Source organism: Strix uralensis, chromosome 4 (genome assembly GCF_047716275.1).
Source record: "Strix uralensis isolate ZFMK-TIS-50842 chromosome 4, bStrUra1, whole genome shotgun sequence".
NCBI lineage: Eukaryota > Metazoa > Chordata > Aves > Strigiformes > Strigidae > Strix > Strix uralensis.
In genome coordinates, this window is record NC_133975.1 from 95,308,263 (window position 1) to 95,330,469 (window position 22,207).

At 41.7% G+C, this 22,207-nt stretch overlaps 1 protein-coding gene across 2 annotated transcripts in view; it reads left to right on the top strand.

Annotated features, from left to right (window-relative positions):
• The first annotated feature begins 27 nt into the window (after positions 1 to 27).
• Positions 28 to 22,207, top strand: part of DCAF5 (DDB1 and CUL4 associated factor 5) — a 74,568-nt gene continuing 52,388 nt past the window's right edge. The window contains exons 1-4 of one of the 2 annotated variants that reach the window (XM_074868051.1): positions 28 to 285; positions 12,051 to 12,194; positions 16,389 to 16,425; positions 18,761 to 18,900. In XM_074868051.1, the coding sequence (XP_074724152.1) occupies positions 72 to 285; positions 12,051 to 12,194; positions 16,389 to 16,425; positions 18,761 to 18,900 (535 nt within the window). In that variant the 5' untranslated portion in view covers positions 28 to 71. Of the gene's footprint in view, positions 286 to 7,530; positions 10,135 to 12,050; positions 12,195 to 16,388; positions 16,426 to 18,760; positions 18,901 to 22,207 lie in introns of those variants that run through there. The other variant, XM_074868052.1, reaches the window with a different exon arrangement.

Sequence of the window (22,207 nt, forward strand, 5' to 3'; positions counted from 1 at the left end):
GGGAGGCGGCGGCGGCGGCGGGGGAAGGGGCGGTGGGGGAAGGAGCGGCGGGGAGCGGCGCAGGCGGCAGCATGAAGAGGAGAGGCGGCCGGGGGGGCAGCATGCGGTCGGTGGTGGGGTTCCTGTCCCAGCGGGGCTTGGAGGGGGACCCCCTGCTCACCCAGGACTTCCAGCGGAGACGCCTGCGGGGCTGCAGGAACCTCTACAAGAAGGACCTCCTGGGCCACTTCGGCTGTGTCAATGCCATTGAATTCTCCAACAATGGAGGCCAGTGGCTAGTCTCAGGTAAAGCGAACGCTCCTCGTCCCTCGCCCCCTCCCGCCACCCCCTCCTCAGAAAGCATCTTCCTCCTCCTCCTCCTCCTCGGCCGCCTCCCCCGCGGCCCGGGGGGAGGGGAGCTGCGGCGGCGCTCAGAGTCGTTTCTCAAACCCACCGGTGCCCGGGAATAATGTTTCCTAAGTAGAGATCTAAAATGGTTGACAGGTTTTAAATTCTACTATTAGGGGGGGGGGGGGGGGGGAAGGAAGCCGTGGACAAAGTTTTTACGAGAGTGTTTCCAGGGCGCTGGGGGTGCCCCTTTATTTGACGGCTCGCGTGTTTTGCCCCTTAAAAGGGGATTTTATTATTTTTGGGGGGAACGTCGACGGAGGGTTAACAGCCCCGCGGTGTGCATTGTGGGCGCCGGGTGATATTTGTCACGCCGTGCCCCGGGCCGGCTCCCTAGGGACCGGGCGGGGGTCAGCGGTCGCTGCCGGGGGGCAGGCGGCGGGCCGGCGTTTGGCCGGGGGGGGCCGCAGTCCCGCTCGGTGTTGGGCGGGGAACCGGATCGGTTTAGTTGAGGAACTGGTCACTTTGGGACCACCCCCCCCATCTTCTTCTGGGGGAGGGGAGTAGGGTTTTGTTTTGTTCCTCCTCTTTCCCTTGCAGGGCGCGTTTTGGGGGGGGGGCGGCGGGGGTGTGTGTGTGTATTATTTTCGTGGTGATGTTTTTTTTGGGTTCAAGTCCCCCTTGTGGCCTGCCCGGGGCTGAGGGAGCCATGGGGGTGGGGGGATGCTGTCAGGTAGGAGGGAGGCGAGGGCTTGACATCAGCTGCGACACCGAGGACGGGGGAAGGCTCCGCACCCCCTTCCCCCCCAGCCGGGGAGGGGCTGTGGGGCTCGGCGGCCGGCTGCCCGCCTCCCCCCACCCCAGCAGTGCTTGGCGCAGGTGCCTCTTCCTCCTTCCCCGCCTCCGGGCTCGGAGGGGCGGTGGGGGAAGGAGGCAACTTCAGGCCGGGGCCTGGCCGGGCGCTGCAGGCCGCGCTCTCCTCGGGCGGCTCGTAGCGACAGGCCGGGGAATCGAGGGCCTATCCCGGCCGCGACGGGGCACGGCGCGGCGCCCCGAGGGCTCGGGCCTTGAGGGGCCGCGGCGCCCCTCTCCCGCCCAGCCGGGGGACCCCGCGCCCCGCTGCAAGGGGCAGAGCCGTTCGGGGCGGCGGGGAGGGGGCTGCCAGCCCGGGAGGGGCTGCCCCTGCCGCGCCACCCGGGGGACGGGCAGGCCTCTGAGCGCGGTGTCCATTGCAGGCCGCGGGCGGGGGGCGTCGTGTCCCAGCCTCCCCACGCCCTCGGGGGAAACGGGCTGGGGGGGAACCGACCCCCTTCCCCTGCCCACCCGCGGGCTGGGGCTGCCGGCAGGTCCCTCCCCTGGGGCCGGGCCGCTGCGGGGATGGTCCCTACCCAGTCGTGTGGGGCAGCGGCCCGCGGGGGAACTGCAGAGCTCCTTGGCGTAAGGCCGTAGCAGCTTTGTTGAGAGTGGTCTCTCCGCTTGCAAGAGGGTAGTGGCCTGGTTACCAGCCAAGGGGAGAAGGAGGGGCGAGAGGGTCTCGGTTCTGCTTGGCCACCCTCTGGTGGGATGTAAATAGCGATAGGGGCTACTGAGGAAGGTGATGGGGGCATGGCTGAGCTTATTGCCTTGCCGGGGTGTCAGGGCAGAAGTGGGCTCAGTCACACAAAGGTATCAGTAGTAACTCCAGAAATAACACGGGGATTCAATAAAAAGTTATTATGGTTGTTCAGTTGCCTTTAAGCAAGGGTAGAATAAAAACAGCTAAAAAACACCTTAACCTGTGTGTTTGTAGGGAATTTGTCTTTCACAGGACCCTGCCCCTCACATATAACATCTGATGCCATGTAAGATGTTATAAACATAGTGGAAGCTGATACACTGGGACCTTCCTAAATTTAACTTTCTTATCTGAAGAAACTTAAAAGTGTTAAGTCCAGTGATTTCTGGAGTAAGTGTCCATGAAGTATCTTAGTGTTAGTGTCAGGGATTCTTTTATCTATATGCACATGCAACTTTTGAGATACACATCCATTTATCTTGTGAATATAAATACGTGTATTTGTACACGGACACATATGTATGTATATACGCGTGTGTGTGTTGGAAGGGAATTGCTGATTAATCTGTTCTAAAGTTCCCAGATGTGCTAGAGTTGGCAGGCTGATTAGTACTGGTCCTTCTCCAGCTGTAAGTAGAGCTATGCATTTCTACTTCTAAAGTGCTACAGAGAGCTCAAGAGCATCTGTTGTTGCTTTTTTATTTTCCATGATAAGTGATGGAAACACCATCAGTATTTTCTGTTCTTCTTGCTCAAGAAAGCCTCAGGAGACACTTCGGGTCTTGTCATGTGGCATCATCAATGCAGTTACCTATGTTGACATCCATTCTTTAGGTAGAAGCATAAAAGTTGAGGGCTGGAAGGGACTTTTAGGAATTAATTTTGTCCAAACTGCCTGAGTCAAGGTAGGTGCAGTGAGAGAATGGAGGCAGATTTCCCATCAGGTGGACATGTGAAGAAGCGTAGGTAAAAGGAAGGCTTTCAAACTGTGTCCAGTTTTCAATGTCCTAACTTCTCTTAAAGCTACAGAATGTTTAAAGGGGGTAAGCTTTTCCTCTGTAAGTAGAAGATAAATGGTACTAGAGTTCTAGCCTCCTAAATTTCATTAAATGAATAGGAAACAAGTAAAAAAACATTTTAAAAGGCAGGGGTGGGAAGAGGATGCTTAAGTTACGTGTGTCAGCAATGCACAAGTTTGGGATAATTAAGAACAGGCTACCTTAAGTCTGACCTTGTATTGGTGCCCTGAGAAAATGAAGAGCTCTAATTATGGTAACTGTTTTTAATAAAGTTTTATGTTATCTGTGACCGTAAGATCTAGAATGCTTTATGTGACATAGCAACAGCAGGCAGGTGCTTTGTTCTTTAGTCAAGAATAAGAAATTAAAAGGCAAAAAATTTATGGATTCTCTGTAAAATTTCATGCCATTATAAGCCCAGGCTTCATTGCAATTACACTTAACACTCTTTTTTTTTTGTTTGTTTTAAGGTCATACTTGATCTTGAAACTCTGAGAAATAGCAGAAGCAGGAAAAAACAATGAGAAAGAGAGCTCAGATGAAAGATAAAGGAAGGGTATAAACTGCCTCTAATCTGAAGTTTTCTAGAAAAGAGTTGCTTCAGAAGACTTCCAAATGCAGATAAAACCTTAGAATAGATGGCATGTGGGTCTCTCCTCCCTCAAAATAGTCAGTGTGCTGAGGTAAGGATGAGATGTTAGATGATTCCATCTGCGCTTATAGCAGCTATGAGAGTTAAGAGGAATATTGGAGTGTGTGAAAAGGGAGAGTGCAAGCAGTCTTTTCAGTTGTTCAGTCTTAAGTAATATGTATATTCTTAACGTAGAGGAGTCTGCTTCAGCTAATTAACTTGTTAACAACTTACACCTTGTTAGAGCTGTTTTAAGTACAGCTGATAGAGTGCATTTGTAGTGGCTATACTGATGCCATTTCAATGCTAGCCTGCATCCAAATTAGTGCTGTTCTCATCAGTATTGGCTGGAACGCTTTTCTTGGGTATGTGTCCCACTTTTTTTTTTTTTTTTTTGATATATCTCCCAGAAGCAAGTCTGTAAGGCTAATGATTACTGTTTCAGTAAACATTTCAAACTGCTTAAACAGGGTTTATATTACAGTTCCAGATAGTTTTCCTGTTAGGATTTTGGAGAGAACTTCAGTGTAGACAAGCCTCAGCAGGCCTTTTGAAAGCATGTTTGAAACTTTTTGGTATCTTAACTTCTTTAAATCTTCTACTGGAATTTACACATTTAATAGTAATTCATTTTGTTCCTAACCATGTTTTCAAGTTAAAAAGTTGAGATCAGCAAGTTGGGTTGGGGGCCAGTCTGTAGGCGTTTGCTGTACCTGTATGGAACTCAACAGAGTTGGGGGGAAAGAGAGGCACTAATGTTTTGGGGCAGGTGTGCTAGAAGAAGGGACAGGCATAAGGACAAGAATTAAAGAAAATTGTAAGAAATGACAGGAGGTGGTAGATACTCGGGAGAAGATGCAGTATGACAAGCAGAAAAGACCTATCTGTGGAATGATACAGGGGAAGAGGAAAGTTTAACATATGAGAAATGTGTAAGTAGGCTGAAGTTAGTTAAAACCAGCTGCTGCATGGAGTTGAAAGATTTCACTGGACAAAATGTCTTTGCCACACTATATCTAGGTGGTGGTATTTTTCTGCTAACAGTTTGAGAAACACATGACTGTCCATGCATGGAAATGAAATTCACCATGCAGTGATATGCAACTGACTTCTTCCCTCAGATATGCCAAGCATCTCCTTCTGCAATTTAACTTCTTAAAAATCATCTTTATTCAGTCTGTGTAATAGGCTTTCTTTCTCCCATCCTCAAGTTTGGTGAATATGTTTTTCTATTTGTTTATCTGACTGTCATTTTTCATGCCTGCTATCTCTTACAAACATGAGGATCTTTATCAGAACCTCCCACTTTTTTTTCCCTACTTTAAACTGCACTTTCAAGATAACTTCTGGGAAGTACTATAATCTGAGGCTTACTTAATCCATGCTTACGTTCTTTTTCTCTCGGTTTCTTTTCCCCTCAACAGATAATGCAAAAATTAATAGCTCTTCTGTGATCGTAAATTTGTAGGGATACAAGAAAGTACTGGAAATTCATCTGTCATTTGGTTGCCATGTAAATCTGAAGGAGCATAATCCTAAAACAGGGGAATGAGGTGACTCTAGCAAAGGTAGTGGAATATTAATTCTGAAGTAAGGAGACTGTATATCAAGTATGTTTTAAAGAGGGACAGTCTTGATCTCAGTCTCTTTGTATCAAGCAGAATTCTGTGTGAGGAGGGATCTTAGGTAAAGTTACTACATGATGTTTTCATTAATGTCTGAGAAATCATAAAATTTAAAGGTGATATCAGGAAAGACAGCAATAATTTCAGAGGATAGGTGTTGAATTTAAACTTAATTAAGAGACATTACCTGGAAAAAAAAGTAATGTGGTTTGATAGGGACAAGTGCAGACTATAGCACGTGAATAAAAACCATCAACTCTACAAATACACTATAGAGACTCTAGACCATAGTCATGTAGAAGAGGATCCAAATGTGACAGTAGATTACAACATAAATATGATCAGACATGATAAAGCATGTGAAGTAATTCTGCTTTATTTGGTGCTGTTGGGGCCTCACATGGAGTGCTGTGCTCAATTTTGGGTACTGTACTTTGAGAAAGATGTGGCCGAACTAGAGGAAGTTCAGAAGAGGGTGTGAAGAATGATCAGAGGTCTAGAAAAATTAAAGGCTGAAAGAAAGGGGTCCATTTAGTCTACAGAAAGAAAATCTGAATAGAGATGTAAGTCTTTAAGCTGTGTAAAAGTGTTTATTACATGAAGTTGTAAACTCTTCTTTGTCCACTGGCAATAGGACAAAGAAAAATGGTTTAAATTATAGGAAGAAAGATTGTAGGATGCTGTTTGATCTTACATTTTCCCTTCATCCTGTAGTCCATTCACTTATTTCTCCTCTCAATTGTTTGTAATGTGTCACTTTTATAGCTTAAAGTCATAAACTGGTATGATGGAAGCATCTGAACAGGGTGAAGGAATAGGGAGGGAGAAGTTGTTTGTCTGAGAGTTGATTTGCTGTCAGGTCAACTTCTTTAACCTACTCGCCCTCTGGCTGCATCACCACTGAATTCAGTGGGAGGAAAAATAGCAGGAGCACATGGCAAGGGGGAGTGGGATTATATGTAATGTCAAACTGCACCCTGGGGCTAGATATTAGGATAATCTGCCTAATGGCAAGAATAATGAAGTGCTGAAAAAAGCTGCTTAAGGAGGGTATGAAATTTACCTCAGTGGTGGTTTTTTAAGAACAAACTAGACATACACCTACTGGGAATAATTCTTACACAGACATGGCCAGGGTCAACTAAGTGATCAACTTCTTGAAATACCATCCAATCCCACTTTCTGTGATTCGTGCAACTTCTTGAGTAGATACAAGCAATAAGATTAATCTTTTATGTTATGATTTTGAAGTGTTGCCCACTTGCTGTGTATGTTCTTCAGTGACTGGACCTGGTATGTGGCAGACAGATGAGTAGCAGTCTTGACCTTTGTCCACAATCAGTAAGGCTAATGCACTTTAAAATTGCAGTTTTTAAGTCGTGACTGATATGATTTTGAAGTGTTTCTGTTAGCACACAAGAACTCAAGTGTGTTTCATAAGCTATGTAGATTTGCTTTTGGCAAGGATATGTATTGGCCCCCTTTGAACCATTTTAGGACTAATAAGAACAGTCCTGGACTACAGGTAGACCGCTGTTACTGTGAGGTAGACTCTTCTTCCAAATCTAATTGTGTGTAAATTTAGTGATTACCCATTTAGAAGGTTACCAGATCAGGAAACTTTTTCTGGGAAGAACTTGACCCCCAGGGCTCAGTTTTCGGGCCACCCCTGTTTAACATCTTTATTGATGATCTGAACGAGGGGATCGATGCACCCTCAGTAAGTTTGCAGATGACACCAAGTTGGGTGGGAGTGTTGATCAGCTCGAGGGTAGGGAGGCTCTGCAGAGGGATCTGGACAGGCTGGAGCGATGGGCTAAGGCCAACTGTAGGAGTTTCAATAAGGCCAAATGCCGGGTGCTGCACTTGGGCCACAACAACCCCCCGCAGCGCTACAGGCTTGGGGAGGAGTGGCTGGAGAGCTGCCAGTCAGAGAGGGACCTGGGGGGTTGATTGACAGCCGGCTGAACAGGAGCCAACAGTGTGCCCAGGTGGCCAAGAAGGCCAATGGCATCCTGGCTTGTATCAGAAATAGCGTGGCCAGCAGGGACAGGGAAGGGATCTTACCCCGTACTTTGCACTGGTGAGGCTGCACCTCGATTACTGTGTTCAGTTTTGGGTCCCTCACTACAAAAAGGACATTGAATTACTCGGGTGTGTCCAAAGAAGGGCAACGAAGCTGGTGAAGGGTCTGGAGCACATGTCGTACAAGGAGTGGCTGAGGGAACTGGGGGTGTTTAGTCTGGAGAAGAGGAGGCTGAGGGGAGACCTCATTGCCCTCTACAACTACCTGAAAGGAGGTTGCAGAGAACTGGGGATGAGTCTCTTCAACGCAGTAATAAGCGATAGGACAAGAGGTAATGGCCTCAAGTTGTGCCAGGGAAGGTTTAGACTAGATATTAAGAAGCATTTCTTTACAGAACGGGTTGTTGGGCGTTGGAATGGGCTGCCCAGGGAGGTGGTGGAGTCCCCATCCCTGGAGGTGTTTAAGAGTAGGGTTGACATAGCGCTGAGGGATATGGTGTAGTTGAGAACTGTCATAAGGGTTGGACTAGGTGATCTTCAAGGTCTTTTCCGACCTAGATGATTTTGTGATTCTGTGAAAAGCAGGGCAAAACTAGAATGCTTTAGTTTAGGAACTGTGGAGGCAGTGAAGTGTTTGTGCTGAAATATATGCCATGCTGAGTCATTTGGGACCTATTCAGTTATCTAGAATAGGCATGTTCTACCTGGAGTGTTTGTCTCTGCTACTTTAAAAAAACCCCGAAAACCACCAACACCCCCCCACCCCCACCCCGAAAACAAAAAACTCAGCCAAAGCAAAACAAAAGAAAGAACTTTTTGGGGGGAGCCCTTTCAATCTACCCCATCGCCTCCAATCTTGGGATACGCAGCATGCACAAACCATTCTGAAGCAGGCAAACCACGAAGAAAAGGCACTTCTAATTCTTTTGGGAGGGTCCACTTTGGATGCACAGGAGCTAGAAGATTGTCAAGGGTGAACACAAAGTGTTTGTCTACTTAAGAATCTATTTCAGAATAGCTCCCAAGATTTGAAATGCAAGCTTTCTTTCTAGGTATGTTCTGTTATGTATCTTCTGGGTAGAATTCATTAATCCTGCATGTGTCTGTCATCAACATTAGTCAGAAAGCCCAAACCATTAACAAAGTATTCCAGGGACTTTGGGGCAGGGAAGAAACATGTATTTATGTATTTTTTGTTAATGTGTGCTTGTAAAAAAAAAAAAGGGAATACTGCTTTTCTCTACATCAAGAGTAATATGGGAAGATGATAAAATTTCCAGCCTCTCTGACCACAAATACTTCTTCAGTCTGACTTCTCTTCCCATCTCACTTTGATTTTGAATGTAGAAGCAGGTTTGACCCATAATGAACACTGAAGTACTTGACTAATTAAATCTTTTAAAATGTGGTTCCTTTCTGAAAAGTAACTGTAGAATGTCATTGTGTGATTCTTAGCTGGGTCACACAAACTTTTGCTTTTCAAATTGTCAGTCCTAAACAGAATCAGCAAAGTAAGGTGGAAGTGAAGCTATTTCCATTTTGGAGATGCCAAACATACTACTTCTGACATCATGAACTGAAAAATTACAAATTCAAGCCTTTATGTGGGGCTTCAACTTCTAGAAAATCTACATGTGGAGCCTTGGTGGCTAAGGTATTTTCATATGAGGCCATATATCCAGGTTTCCCAAATGTGTAGTAAACTTGTTGCTGTTGGTATGTGCTCTGTATCATGTCAAGAACATACCCTCGCCATACAGTTACTCTCTTTTGGGGAGCATTGTGGAGTTACCACAAGTTTGTGCAGCGGGTCTAGTGGTTTTTGAAGTGTGTTGAGTGGCTTCTACTTCACGTGTACATGCACAATAAATCCGCCATAAATTGCAGGCGTCTTAATTAATCTCCATTCACTGATCAGCTGTACAGAACGGGTGCTGTAGGCCTGGAGTTTCCTATAGTCCTCAGACTTGTAAGTTATGTTGCGTAATGTGCATGCAGTTTGCATTTGATGAATCATGGTTCCTTTCTACAGAACGTAAGAGCTCTATATATTCACATTTTCTTTGCTGTCTCCCTTGTATCTGTCCATACATGTGTCCCTCCCTTCTTTCTTCCCTCTTGTTCTAACTTCTAAGAGTCAGCTTTTGGATTGCATTTGCTGGTTGGCCCCCCCTTCTGGTTTCAGTCACTTAAGACTTGCTTTTTCTTGGGTATATTTGCCTGGGACTTAACACTTTTTATTCTTTCGTATGAGGATGTAGAGGCTGCTAAAATTCTCTTTCTGCCACAAATCCTCCTCTGACTGGACACATTGGTAAGGCTTTTTCCTTCTGTTGGAACTGGGCTTAAGTCAGAAGCATTTCTGGAATAACTGAATTGAAGTTAGAAGGGAACACACTTCCAACCCAGTTAACATTATAATTTTATTGACATTTTCTGTCTCAGTGGTGTATGAGAGGAATAAAGCTGAGGCATGAAACAGAGGTGTAGAAGTTCTCAAAGACAAGTATGTGCAAGACAATACATAGATGGAGAAGGGACAGGAGAACTCCTAAACTATGGAACATGTGCCACCACAAAGGCAAACATAGTTCTCAGACGACTGTAGTGTTGGATACTTAATAGTAGGGCCCTTTGTACCAAAGTCTCATGGAGATCTAGGTGTCTGGGAAGAGATACATTTGGATTCAGTAGAAAGAGTTATTTCTAAACTGGAGGCAAAGGAAACAAGCACTTAAGATATGGGAACTTATAAAAAAGAAGGTAGTGGCAACTTTTAACACTGTCAGAGACTTTCCTACAATTTATCCCGCTCCTACCATACTGTAATACAATAATGTTTATTGTCTTTGGATATCTTCATTATTTTTGTTCGTACCTGAACGAGGTGGGTGGTGGAAATGAATATGAGTTTGCTGTTAAAGTGAGTCACCTACATGGCTGTGCTAGCAGGTAGGAGGATGTGTAGACTTACGGCAGTGGTTTTGCAAATTGGTTTGCTATGGTAACAATTAACAACAGTATATTACTATGTTTTGCCATGAAATGCCTTTTAGAGAAGTCTTGAAAGACAATAAATGTAGTCTGATAGAAGCAATGCTGGTGTTCACCAGCCTTAAATGTTGCTTAAAATGTTTGCCAGGTAGTGATAACTCTAAGACCTGGCTGTTGGCAGCTTTGGAAAGTATCCACTTTAAGCCTGACAATCACTTCTTGATTTCAGTGTAATTAACGTGGTCATATGTTTCAGCAGTCATGTACTTCTGTGTCTCCTTATTGCTAGCTCATCTGCTATCACTAGGGTGCAAATACTGCTTTCTCTCCTATTTCTAGACAAAAAGGAATCTAAGCTCCCATTAGTTTAGTTGACCATAAATTACTGTGAGTTTTTCTGGACCCATCACATTTGACTCTTATTCCCAGTAGTTATCAAATGCATCACAAATATTTTTATCATGTATTCTTGTTCGCTCTGTAAAGTACAAAATCAGGAGGAGGAATACACAATTAATTTCATGGAGCATGGGCAAGCATAACTTGCAGCTGTACTGTCTATCAAAGTGATTGTCATAAAATCTGTTAGGAGACTTAAAGACTGAGAGACTGTTAACTTAAAGGATGTTTGACATAACTCAGTTCCATGGGAAAACTTCTTAATAGCATCATATGATGCTGATTAACAGTAGTCATGAATTCTATTTATGCATTTACCTCTTCTTGAAGTAAACCGCAGACCAATTAATTTCGTTTCCTTTTGTCTCTGTTTCATGCCTTTTTCCTTCTGGATAGCAGCTCAGAAGGCACCGAGTTTATGCTTTTGATTGTGCAAAGAAGCTGTAAAATGTTTCAACTGAAATCAGCATGTGGCACTTCTGACTTGTGATGCCATTCTCTTTCATTTGTTATTAAAGAAAATACCAAAAATATTTTGAGTCTGACTTGAAGAAGCTTTATTCAGATTTTTGCAGGCATCTAAAATTGATGTTGAAAGTGCTGACCAATGCAGTAGTATCTTGATTTTTCTTCTCTTCTGAACCAACAATAGTTTAATGCAATTGAAGCATGAACAGAGTCTAATATTTATTTTATATCTGACAGTTTACCAGACAGAGGAGGTGGCGCTTAAATATATTTGTATATAGAGCTCTGAACTGAGACCTGCACCTAGGCAAGAAGTACAGCAAGCTGTAAAGCAAGAGAGAGTTTGAATGTCTTTCTCCCCAGTTACTCTTTTTCAGGAGTTCACCTCAGAATTGTCTGTGTTAATCTTTACAGATCTAGAAGCATGACATAACTGTGCATGCTGAAGACTTCTGAATGCTTCAGTAAAATCTTTTTATGGCCACATCTCAGTCCTGTAGCCAATCTATGCTATGAAGGCTTTGCAAAGACTGCTAGAAGGAGATACAGTTGTCGGTGAAAGGGGAAGAAAAGTTCCTGTTTTATGAATAACATAAGTGATGCTGGCAACAAGGAGTTGGTGTAGAAGCATTTTGCCAACATGCATATGTTAATTTGGCATGTAATTCATCTACAGCTTGCCACAGAATTTCACATGCCAGTAAAATTCTGAGTGTCCAGGTTGCTATAGGTTGTCACTATGTATTGGCAGAATGGCAGCTGTTTAATCCAGACTTTTCCTGCTGATTCCTCTGTTTTCATTAATATTAATTGAATACCTGACAGCATGGCATCTTAATGTAAATGTGTGTCTATATATCTAAACCCTTGCGAGGTATAAATTTTTTTATGCAGATTAGGATTTCAGCAAAGCCTTTTATATGAATAACTGCAGAGTTAAGTAACTTGTCTGTCATCAATTTACACATGGCTCAGGCAGTAATGCACATTTTCTTTCTTTCTTCTAGGAGGGGATGACCGCCGCGTCTTACTTTGGCGTATGGAAGAAGCCATCCACTCAAGAGTCAAACCAGTTCAGCTAAAAGGGGAGCATCACTCTAATATCTTCTGCCTAGCTTTCAACAGTGGCAATACAAAAGTGTTCTCTGGAGGTAAGGAAGGAAGAGCACCCTGATTTCACAGGAGTTTCCATTGTGAATGCCTTGGAGTAGAAGCTATGAGCGAGATCCTGCCCCACATGAAAGGTCTTTTCCATAGTCTCCTAAGGATCTGGAAGGTGTCCTCACTCAGCAGCTGAAGGTTCTTTTGGGAACAGGGAATACTTTAGCTAGCACAACATTTTCAATTTGGTCATGCTTCTCCTCTTCCCAAACCCTGGTGTAAGCGCATCGTATGTCGAGCTATCATGAGAATCCTGGGTCCAGTCTGCCCCTACTTGCGCTACAGACTGTGCAAGATGGTCTTTGTTATTCCCTCTTAGCTGTACTGAGAGCAGACTCTGCATCCTCTCTGGCACTCAAGCCTGTCACCTGAAAATCTCTGCTGCTACTAGCTGATTTTAATGCACCCTTAGATGGTTTATGAAGGGCTATTGCCATCTATTGGTGGATCATGTTTTCTCAGACCTCATTTCAGTCCTCACTCGATAAGGGTCTGCCTTTTAGAACTGCTGGCACGTTGGGCTCTAATTGGCCTTGATGATACTCACTTTTTAACAGAAAGTTTAATTCAGTCTTAAAACTAATATAAGGAAAGTGAACATGTACTTGTTCTGGGGTAATAATCCCTAGAGTTTAGGTTCATTTCACCATTTGATTTTTGAAGTATTGAGGTAGGGAGAAAAATAGTATTAAGAAGAAAAAGGCACAAGACTGTCAGAATGCAATCAGTGTAATTTTCTGCTGTGCTTCATTTTCTCTATCTGACATGATAATAGAATGGACAGGAATTTGTATCTTTCATCAATATATCCATTAACATACAGACAGACTTATTTTAGGATACAATGAGACTGCTTGGTCAGAGCCCTTCATTACCTTTTTGAACCAAGATCTGTGAACTGTGAATCAATGCTGTAAGTTGATTCTAGGCACATGTGAATGGTGGAAGTTTCCGATCCTTCAACACTGTGTTAAAACTATAACATCCCTTAGAAAAAAAGGTGTGACAAAGTTTAAGATGGTGTCAAATTTTAAGGATTAGATGATTCAGATACACTTCTCAGGTGGGGAAAACTCCAAAAATGTCAAATAGTGATGTCTGTCTTCTGATTCTGGGGACTGCTGTTTGTTTTATGAGAAAGAGCAGTCCACACTGTATTCAAATGAATGTCTCTGCATGAGTGATTCCAATGAAATTTTGGGCTGGAGTCTGTTTTACTTGAGTTTGAATTCAGAAAAATGGAACCTTACATAAATATTCAAGTAACGAACTGTCCCAAATCTTGCTGGATCAGCTGTAATGGTATTTTTTCATTTCCAACTCAACCCTCTGTCCATTGGGCCATCCTGTCAGAGGCTACTGTTTTCACAGGAAGGGCAACAGAGTGGTTTGACTGAACCTTGCCACTGCAGTTAACACCCACAATTAAAGATTTACGTCATTGATTGTGGTGGATTTTTGCTAAAATGCCAGGTTAGATGAGCTGTGACAGCTGATGCACAGACAAACTGGCCGTTCTTCCCTCTTTTTCCTCCTCCAGTTTGCATAAACAAACTGTGCCTTTGCCAGAAATTATTTCCATTGGAGGAGTCAGGAACTCTTTCAGCTGCTCCACCAAGATACACAGAGCTCATCTGCAAGGGCTGTGAGTCTGACTCTTGGATCCCTTGTAAAGAGTCATTTTGCTGCATGGCCTAGATGTACCATCTGTTTTATCTCTGTCAGTGAAATGGGGCTAACTATATTTATTCACTCAACAATGTTCTGGGAGATTCTTAAAAGGTCTGAAAGAATTGTGGGTCCTAAGATCTATTGATCATCATCTCCCCCAGTTCTGAGTTCTATTCAAATCATGGAAGTTGGAATCTTCAAAAAAACCCTGAAAACTTAGAGTATGGAAACTAGCAAAAGGTGCACAGAACTCCATTCTGTAAATAAAGCTGCCAACGACTAATGACTTAGAATCTGATGACCTTTCCCTAAAGCAGCTCTTGATAGCAGAGGAGAAAGGATTTTCCACTTCAGTATGAATTGGATTGCATCCAAGGAATTTCAAAGCTCTTTGCTTTGAAGGAGTGCATGTGTAGCGCGCACCACATGTAACTATTACAAAAATGGAAGGCAGGAGCTGAGTGGACAGTGTTTTGCATGTAATCTCTGGAGAAAAAACTCTCTCAAGATACGAAAGAAGTTCCCATCTCTGAAGAATATTATTGCCCTTCTCTGTCCACACACACACTGAGAGTAGAGCAGCATTTGAAATGAAAGAACCCCGCTTAGTAAACTGCATGGACTTTTTTTTTGCATTTAATGTTTGGTATATGAAAAGCTGAAATAAACCTCCAGGAACTGAGTTTGTTTCTGTAGAGGCCTGATGTGACAGGTACAGGGTTTAGGCTACCTTAACTGTGCTCCTCTTTGTGTGCTCTGCAGTATTTCATCCTCACAGGTGCAACTGAAGGGAATGGCAGATACTTCTTGCCTTTCTGATCATCGTAACTGCAGTTATCAAAACAAGTGAGGTTATAAATGGGAGAGTTGCGTGTACAATTACAACCCAGTTATTCTCAATGAAGAATGAACTCTCCTGTGTGAAAGTAAAACAGTGTAAGTGGGAACCCTACTGGGCTGAACAGCAGTGACATTTTCTGCAGGGATGAATCCTTACCAGAAGCAGTTTAGTTAGATTTTTGTCACCACCACCTCCTCCCACACACAAAACAGAGAGAAGCAGTGGTTATTCCACACCCCTCTCCCTCCCTCTCCTTTCGTTCTTTCCCATTTTGCAGCTTGTGATGGAAGGGAAGGTTGATCCCATGATGACTAGAGGGCTGAAGCCAGGCATCTAGAATGATTCTGTATGGAGAGTGAGGAGCAGGAGTGTCTGCTGGAGGGAATTTTGTCACTGTAGAAACTAGGCTACATTTTTCACTGGTGAAATACATAGGCACTGGAATAGCTTTACTACATATAAACCTTGCCTGTGATGTATAATGGGAAGTTTCCATTGCAATTAATGATCAAAGGACACTTATACATAAGTGACTTGTTTATTGTACCATGGAAAAGATGAGCTACTGCAGTTGTCTAAGGCTGGCACGATTTAACTAGGAGCCTGTGCAAAGAGCAAGTGGATGTAGAAAAATCTCACACCTCATTAGTCAAAGAGAAACTTTCTCATATTTCTTCTGTTGGGACAGAATTGAAATGTGTATGGGATAAATGAAAACTGAGTCAACTGAACGCTTAAGAATCATAACATGAAATCTTGCCCCTTCTGAACCCCTGGCTTTGGTGTACATTAGGAAAGCTTCACAACTTGGTATCACAACTACAAAGACATACTGAGCATAAAAATATGACTTTGTGGGCTTTCTGGGTTTTTTTCTTCTGAATTAAATATAAATGTGTGTCTCCTTAAATATTTCTAAAGAGGAGGTGCCAAATTAGATAAATTAATATTCATACAGAGACTAAAAGAATACTCTGTTGCTGTAGCTTGAAAAACACTGCATGAACCAGTGGAATTACTTTGTAGCTGTGACCCTCTTAGTCTGCATGCATGTGGTTAGTTTCCATTGTATTCAATGGATGTGATCAAAGAATAGTGACATGATTGTCTGATCACTTGGTTTGGTTTTTGTTAATACAAAAGAAATTACACTGGCTGTCACGTTTGTGCCTTCTCAATGGTTGCAAACCCCTGAATGCTGATGGTGTGAACTGGCAGCATTTGAGCTGGGAGCCCTATGCATTTTGCTTATGGCATCTCTTTTCACCTTCCATTATCATTTTATGGAGCATCCTCTGAGCAGGAAGAAGGGTGTATTCGCATGAGAGTTAAAGGTATTCTGCTGCTTCATATAATATTCTTCTCTTTACTGCAGATATCCCAAAACTTGAGCTCGAACTGAACAAAGAACGATCAGTAACACCGTTAAGTAGTTATTTGTTGAGCAGTAGCAGATGAAATGGATTGGTGCATTTGATCATGACTGGAAATGTCACATGGAGCCTTTCACATAACTGAGCAGAGGGCTGACCGCTTGGCAACTGAACTTGTCTTCTCTCTGCTTCAGTTTTGTTTTTGAAATAGAAAATTTAAAAAAAAAAATTTTTTTTCCACTATAATGCTTTTTTAATCACTGGAACATGATATTAAGTGTTTATATTTCTCTTTATAGGCAATGATGAGCAAGTTATACTCCATGATGTTGAAAGGTAAATACACAGTTTGTGTTTCCACTGCTTCAAGAGCTCCCTTAATGTCAACTACACCAGAAGCACTTTTTGGTTTAAATTACTGGTCTGGGAGAAGAGCACAGTGTTTTAATCCTGAAACATGCTTTTTATTTATCTAAATTCATATCTAGAATGAAGTATTCCCCATCATCCCATTTTTTTTTTTCAGCACTGCATCGTTTTGACCTTGGGAAAGAGAATGGTTATTAAATACATATGCTCTCCTGCAGGCAGCATAGTAGGTTCTGAGTAGATTCAGAGCCAGATTATTCTGGCACAAATACAAGTATTGTGGCACATACGGGCTTTTTTGTTTGTTTTTCAAAACACTCACCTGACTTGTAGTTAAGAAAACTAGTGCTTGGCCTACCTAACTACCTTTTAAAACTTTGGATGCAGCTGCCCAATTCTCCTCACTAATGTGAAACATATTTATTTTGATACTTTTTTACCAAAACTGCAAAACAGTTGGGAATTAGGCTTTGTTGTGCTACATCAAGATTAGGCTGTTAGTCAAAATATAAATAATACTGTAGTGATAATGTATTAGGTTGGAGTTCTCAAGATACCATGTCTTTTGAGCTTACTGCTTTTCAAGTAAAAAAACTATGAAGTTAAAATTTTGGTCTGTACTAGTAACTTCTACAGATTTAAGCAATAACCTTTTAAATAATATGAACTCAAGAAAATCAAGTATAAAGAAAAAGCAGGAAGAGATATATGTAAGAACAGAGAAATATAAAACCTTAAATCTTTTTGAGTTGCCTGAATCCTGGTTAACATAGTTTGGACATATTCCTTGCTAGGTTTGTCCAAAGCCTTTTTCATTGAACTGATTAGTGTACATCTGCCTTCCATCATACCTTATATTTACTTCTTGTATAAGTCTTATACAAGAGCTGGGAAAAAGTAACTTTGTCTTATAATTCTTTCTCAGGAATATTATGTTGTTTGGTGTTTGGGTTTTTTTGTTTTGATTTTACTTTTTGGGTTTTGGGGGTATGTGAGTTTTGTGCATTTTTGTTTGGTTTTGGGAGGGTTTTTTTATTTGGTGTTTTGGTTTTGTTGTTGATTTTTTTAATTAAATGTGTAAATGTCACAATTTTAGATGCTGGTGTTTATTGTGTTCTGAAATCTTTGTCCTTGATAGTTCTCTGTATAACACGTTTTTTCCTGCTATGTCTTGCTTAGATGTTTTAAGAAGTCTTTTTGATATGTCTGTATTTTTAATGTGCTTTTGTTATCAGAGGTTTTTTTAAGTATGCTAAGTCCAGTTGTAATGCATATAGCATTCATTCCTGTAAGGCTATTTGTGTGAACTTCTGAAAGAAACCTTACTAGTCGGGCACACCGAATTCTGATTGGTTTCTGTAGAAAGTTACTCTGTCTTCTTGAATGATGACATTTGGTGTATCAACTGCTTTGTCATACTTTTAAATGGCTTTTTCTGTTACTGATTTTTTGGCCTTTCTGTCACTAAGAACACTAAGAACATCAATTGCCATGTGAACAAAACACTGATTTTACATGGGATCTCTTTGGTGGAGTTTCCATGAGGTACAGGGATTGTATACAAAGTGTATTCTCTAAAGAAATAAAGGGGTTTTGCCAAAGAAATAAAACAACCCCAGAATCTTCTGTCTTAATGTTTTAGCTTTTGTCTCTCCATGCCACTATTTCCTCCTTTTAAAATGACCTGAAAAGTTAGGAAAAGAACAGAGAAGGGACTTTTTTATAGTTGTGAAATGGCTGAAACTAGGTACTTTCAGGGGACTTATTTTGTTCTTTTTTGCTGCTTTTCCTACATGGAAAAAATATAGGTCTGGTCTATCCTGGAGCACCAAGAAAACTTACTAAACAAGCCAGCTGGAAAGTTGCTCTTTTGTGAGCTTCAACTGAACTTTTGGACAAAACAGAAGCCTGTATTAAAGAATGAACTTCTGTCTTGTTTTCCTTTTTACATTAAGTAGTAAAAATATAGTCTACAGGTCCCAAGACCTTTCTCCCTTTCCCATTAGCTCCTCCCAAGCTTAATCTAATACAACATGATTTCTATAGCATCTTGCAGTATCTGAAGTTTTTAATGTGTGGGTTTTGGCCTGAGGGTTTTTTTTTCCTCTTATCATGATGTCTTGGTCACTCTACAGGGGCTTTTTCTTTGTTTTTTACTCTGATTAAATACAAGGATGGTCTTACGATGTTACATAAACCTTGTCACTAAGTATTACTAGGTAGATAAAGCTGTAAATACTTTGCTTTCTTAAACAACAGCAAAAGAAGAAGGAATTACAATATTGTATGTCTCTTTTTCCAGCACTCAGACCTTGGACGTGTTTGCCCATGAAGATGCAGTGTACGGCCTTTCAGTGAGCCCAGTAAATGACAACATCTTTGCCAGTTCCTCAGATGATGGCCGTGTACTTATTTGGGACATTCGAGAGTCTTCCCATGGAGGTGAGATCTCTACATGGAAAGGATCATTGATTTAGGAAGAATTTGGGCAAAGCAGGGAGGGGAAAAGTTATGTTTGTCTGGGAAAATCAAACAGGGTGTGTTGGAGAAGGGTGAAAGCGAGGCATAATTCTTGTGGCTGGTGATAGGTACACCCTGGTCTTTACAATTAAGTGTTACTGTCTTAACTGACTTCCTGGGGTACCAGGATATAGTGCAGGCTAGTGTAGAGCTTGGTACGAAGAGGTTTTAACTTGAGTGAAGAAGCAGTGAAGGACATGTTTCTTCAATAAAAATGTTTTGCTAAACTTGAAATCCATTAGGAAGGTGGATTTTTTTGGGGGGGGGGTTTGTCTATAACCTGGGTTTTAAAAGCTGTTACTTTTTATTTGAATGATTTTCCAAAGCTATTTATATACTTCCCTGTGACACTGAGAATTGTTCTTATGCATAATGTTTTCTGGTTGTCTGGAAACTTAGAGCCCTTAAGTGGTAACAGGGAGGTTGAATTATTACTCCAATCTTTGTTTTTTAAAACAGAACTGAATACTGGTGATTTGTGTAACAAACCTGCAGCTTCTCAAAACACTGCAATCTGTGTTTCTACAGCTGCAGTTTTAAGGTTGAAGAATCTCAGTTTAGAACTGTAGTTGCATAACTTTGGAGAGGAATACTTCAGTATATGAATACTTAAGTAATACTTCAGTAAATGAAGTTGTGAGTTTACCCCGTCGTAAAGAACACAAAGCTGAGAATTTAAAACTGAGCAGCCTGCAGGAGTACAGAATCTGGTTCCCTTCCTTCATAGCTAAAATAAACTTTGATCTTTTTTGTAAGCTGTTTAAATGCATTTGCCTTAACTCATAGTTTCTACTGATCTTACAGGAAAGTTGTTTATGGCACTGAAATCTAGCTTATGTATTTTGTGGCAATTTGTACACATTTGTTGTTAGGTCAAAGTTGCTGTTTAACGGAATTAGCTTTTTCCATACGTAGTGAATTTGATAACTCTTCTAGACTGTGATTGTGTCCCTTTTTGACTATGAAATTAAAGGTGAAACAAGACATACTTTATAGTCTCATAGGAGTCTTTTAGAGCTGCTAGTATCATAAGAGCTTTATTGAATGTTAGTATCCAGAATTAGGTCTGTCTTTATAAGCCCCACCAAAATACTCAGGGTAGATTGCTTATTGATGCCCTCCCTACCCTAGGTGTGTTGCCTTCGTATAAATAAAAATTAAATATACTAGCACTGCATTCAATTTTCAATAGTGTGATTCATACAGTGAATTCTGATTGTCTTGTGCAGTTGTGATACCCCTTATCTCTTTCCCATCTGATCATTTTATTAAATGTTCTGAAAAATTATGTACACACTCAGTATATGCATATCACAGTCTTTAATAAAAATATCTATAATGTCTCTTCCCTGTCTATGAGGATCTCATTAATAACCTTCCTCTTGCTCAGAAGTTCTTTACTAGCACAGTGAACTGTTGTCTTCCCTTCAGCCAGTTTCCTACCCCATGCAACTCCCTTTGCTAATCCCAACTGCCTGTAGCTAAACTTGTACTATACCACGTGTGAATTTAGTCCTCATTAGGTCTACCACTTTTCCCCTGTATAAAAGATCAGTTACTTCATCAAAGAAAGAGATCGAATTAGTCTGATGTGACTAATTTACCTTTGGTAAATCCAAGTGTCACTTCATCCCTATTTTTCTGTTTTCATAATATCCAAGCGATGAGACCAGACATTGAATATGGCCTCCAAATTAGAAATGGTGAAATGCTCCTTTACTGCCTTCTCCTGAACTCCACACCATGAAGATCTGTCTGTGTTAGGGGAACTACCTGATGCTGACAGTGGATGCCAACAGTCAGTAGGACTGGATGCTTAAATGCATCTGTATGAAGGTGCTCAGTATCATAAGCTAATGTCCAATCTGATTTGAGTTTCTGAAATTGTATGAAATGAGGTTTGTCCTTCTTGTAGTTGAACCTTGCAACTGCTTTTACTGTTGCTGAGACTTTGAATGAGAAGGCTGCACCAGTGAAAAGCGAGTGAAGAAGTGTTGGCTGTGGTACATTTGGGGCTTTTTTGGAGTAGTGTCTTAGGTTGTCTGAATTTTAAATAAAGGGCTTTTGCATGCTTATATAGGAGTCCTCAGTCAGCTTTTATATGTGAGCCCTGCTGAAGTTTACTGCAATATAATGCTTGTCACTGAAAATACCTTGTCTGCAACGGTATTTTCACAGGAATATGTACTATGCCTGCTAGCATGAGTATGGTTAGTTACACTGAGTGGTCAGCTCATTAAAATCTTGCAAATAACCTCCTAGTTTAAAATAATGCAGTAAAAGAAGCTGGAAAAGGAGTTTCATTCCCCTTTTGTTTCTCACTGTCTTGCACTGCTGAGTGATTTATGCAGTAATTTTTATAAACCCACTTTTAATTTGTCTTAGAGATAGTGTTGAGCTTCTCCCTTGAGAAATATTTTCATGCTCCAGTGTATAAGAGCTACAATTGTGAAGGAGCATAAAGGACAATAAAAAAGTAATCCCCCTACTTTTCATTAAAGTGTCTTCGTGCCTCATTAGTTTAGCTCCTGTAATCTCTCTGACAGGCTGAAAGGCAACTTTTGATATCTTAGAAGAAAACTGGTATCAGGCCATGTTATTGGTAATAAAGGTGTGAAGGAAAACACCAGTAATTAGTGACAATGATTTGACTAAACAAACGTACACAAATTTAAAGTTTACTTTAAAAACAACTCCTTTATTTGGCAGTCTGATGATGTTTGTCATTCCACTCAGCTAATGCAGGGCATTGCTTCTCAGTGGGGGCTGCCATTTTAATAGCACAGCCTTTTATGTCCCAGCAGGGATCTGATTGGATGATGGAAACGTAGAAGGTCAGTTCTGGTGTTAAACCTTATTTGGAGCTGCCAGCAGGCCAACAGCGATCTCTAAAGCCTTTGGGCAGGCTGGCAGAACAAAAGTTTGTGACTGTTCTTCCCTTTACCTTTGCCTCCTATGATAATTAATAGCACTAGGGAGCTTCAGCCGTGGTCAGAGACCTCTGTTTTGATCACTGCTAAGTGAATGCTAAAAAGGGAAGTCCCTGTGCCAAAAAGCTTGTAATAGAGCATAAGAGGAGGATACAGATGGGGCAGGACAAATCAATGTTAATTCTGTCTCAGTTGCTTGATGGACAGTAGTTGCAGGAGGTATTGGGAATTTGGGAGGGTTGTCTGTTTAACCATGTTTTAGATGTCTTAATGAGGGATACGAGGAAAGAAAATGAAGT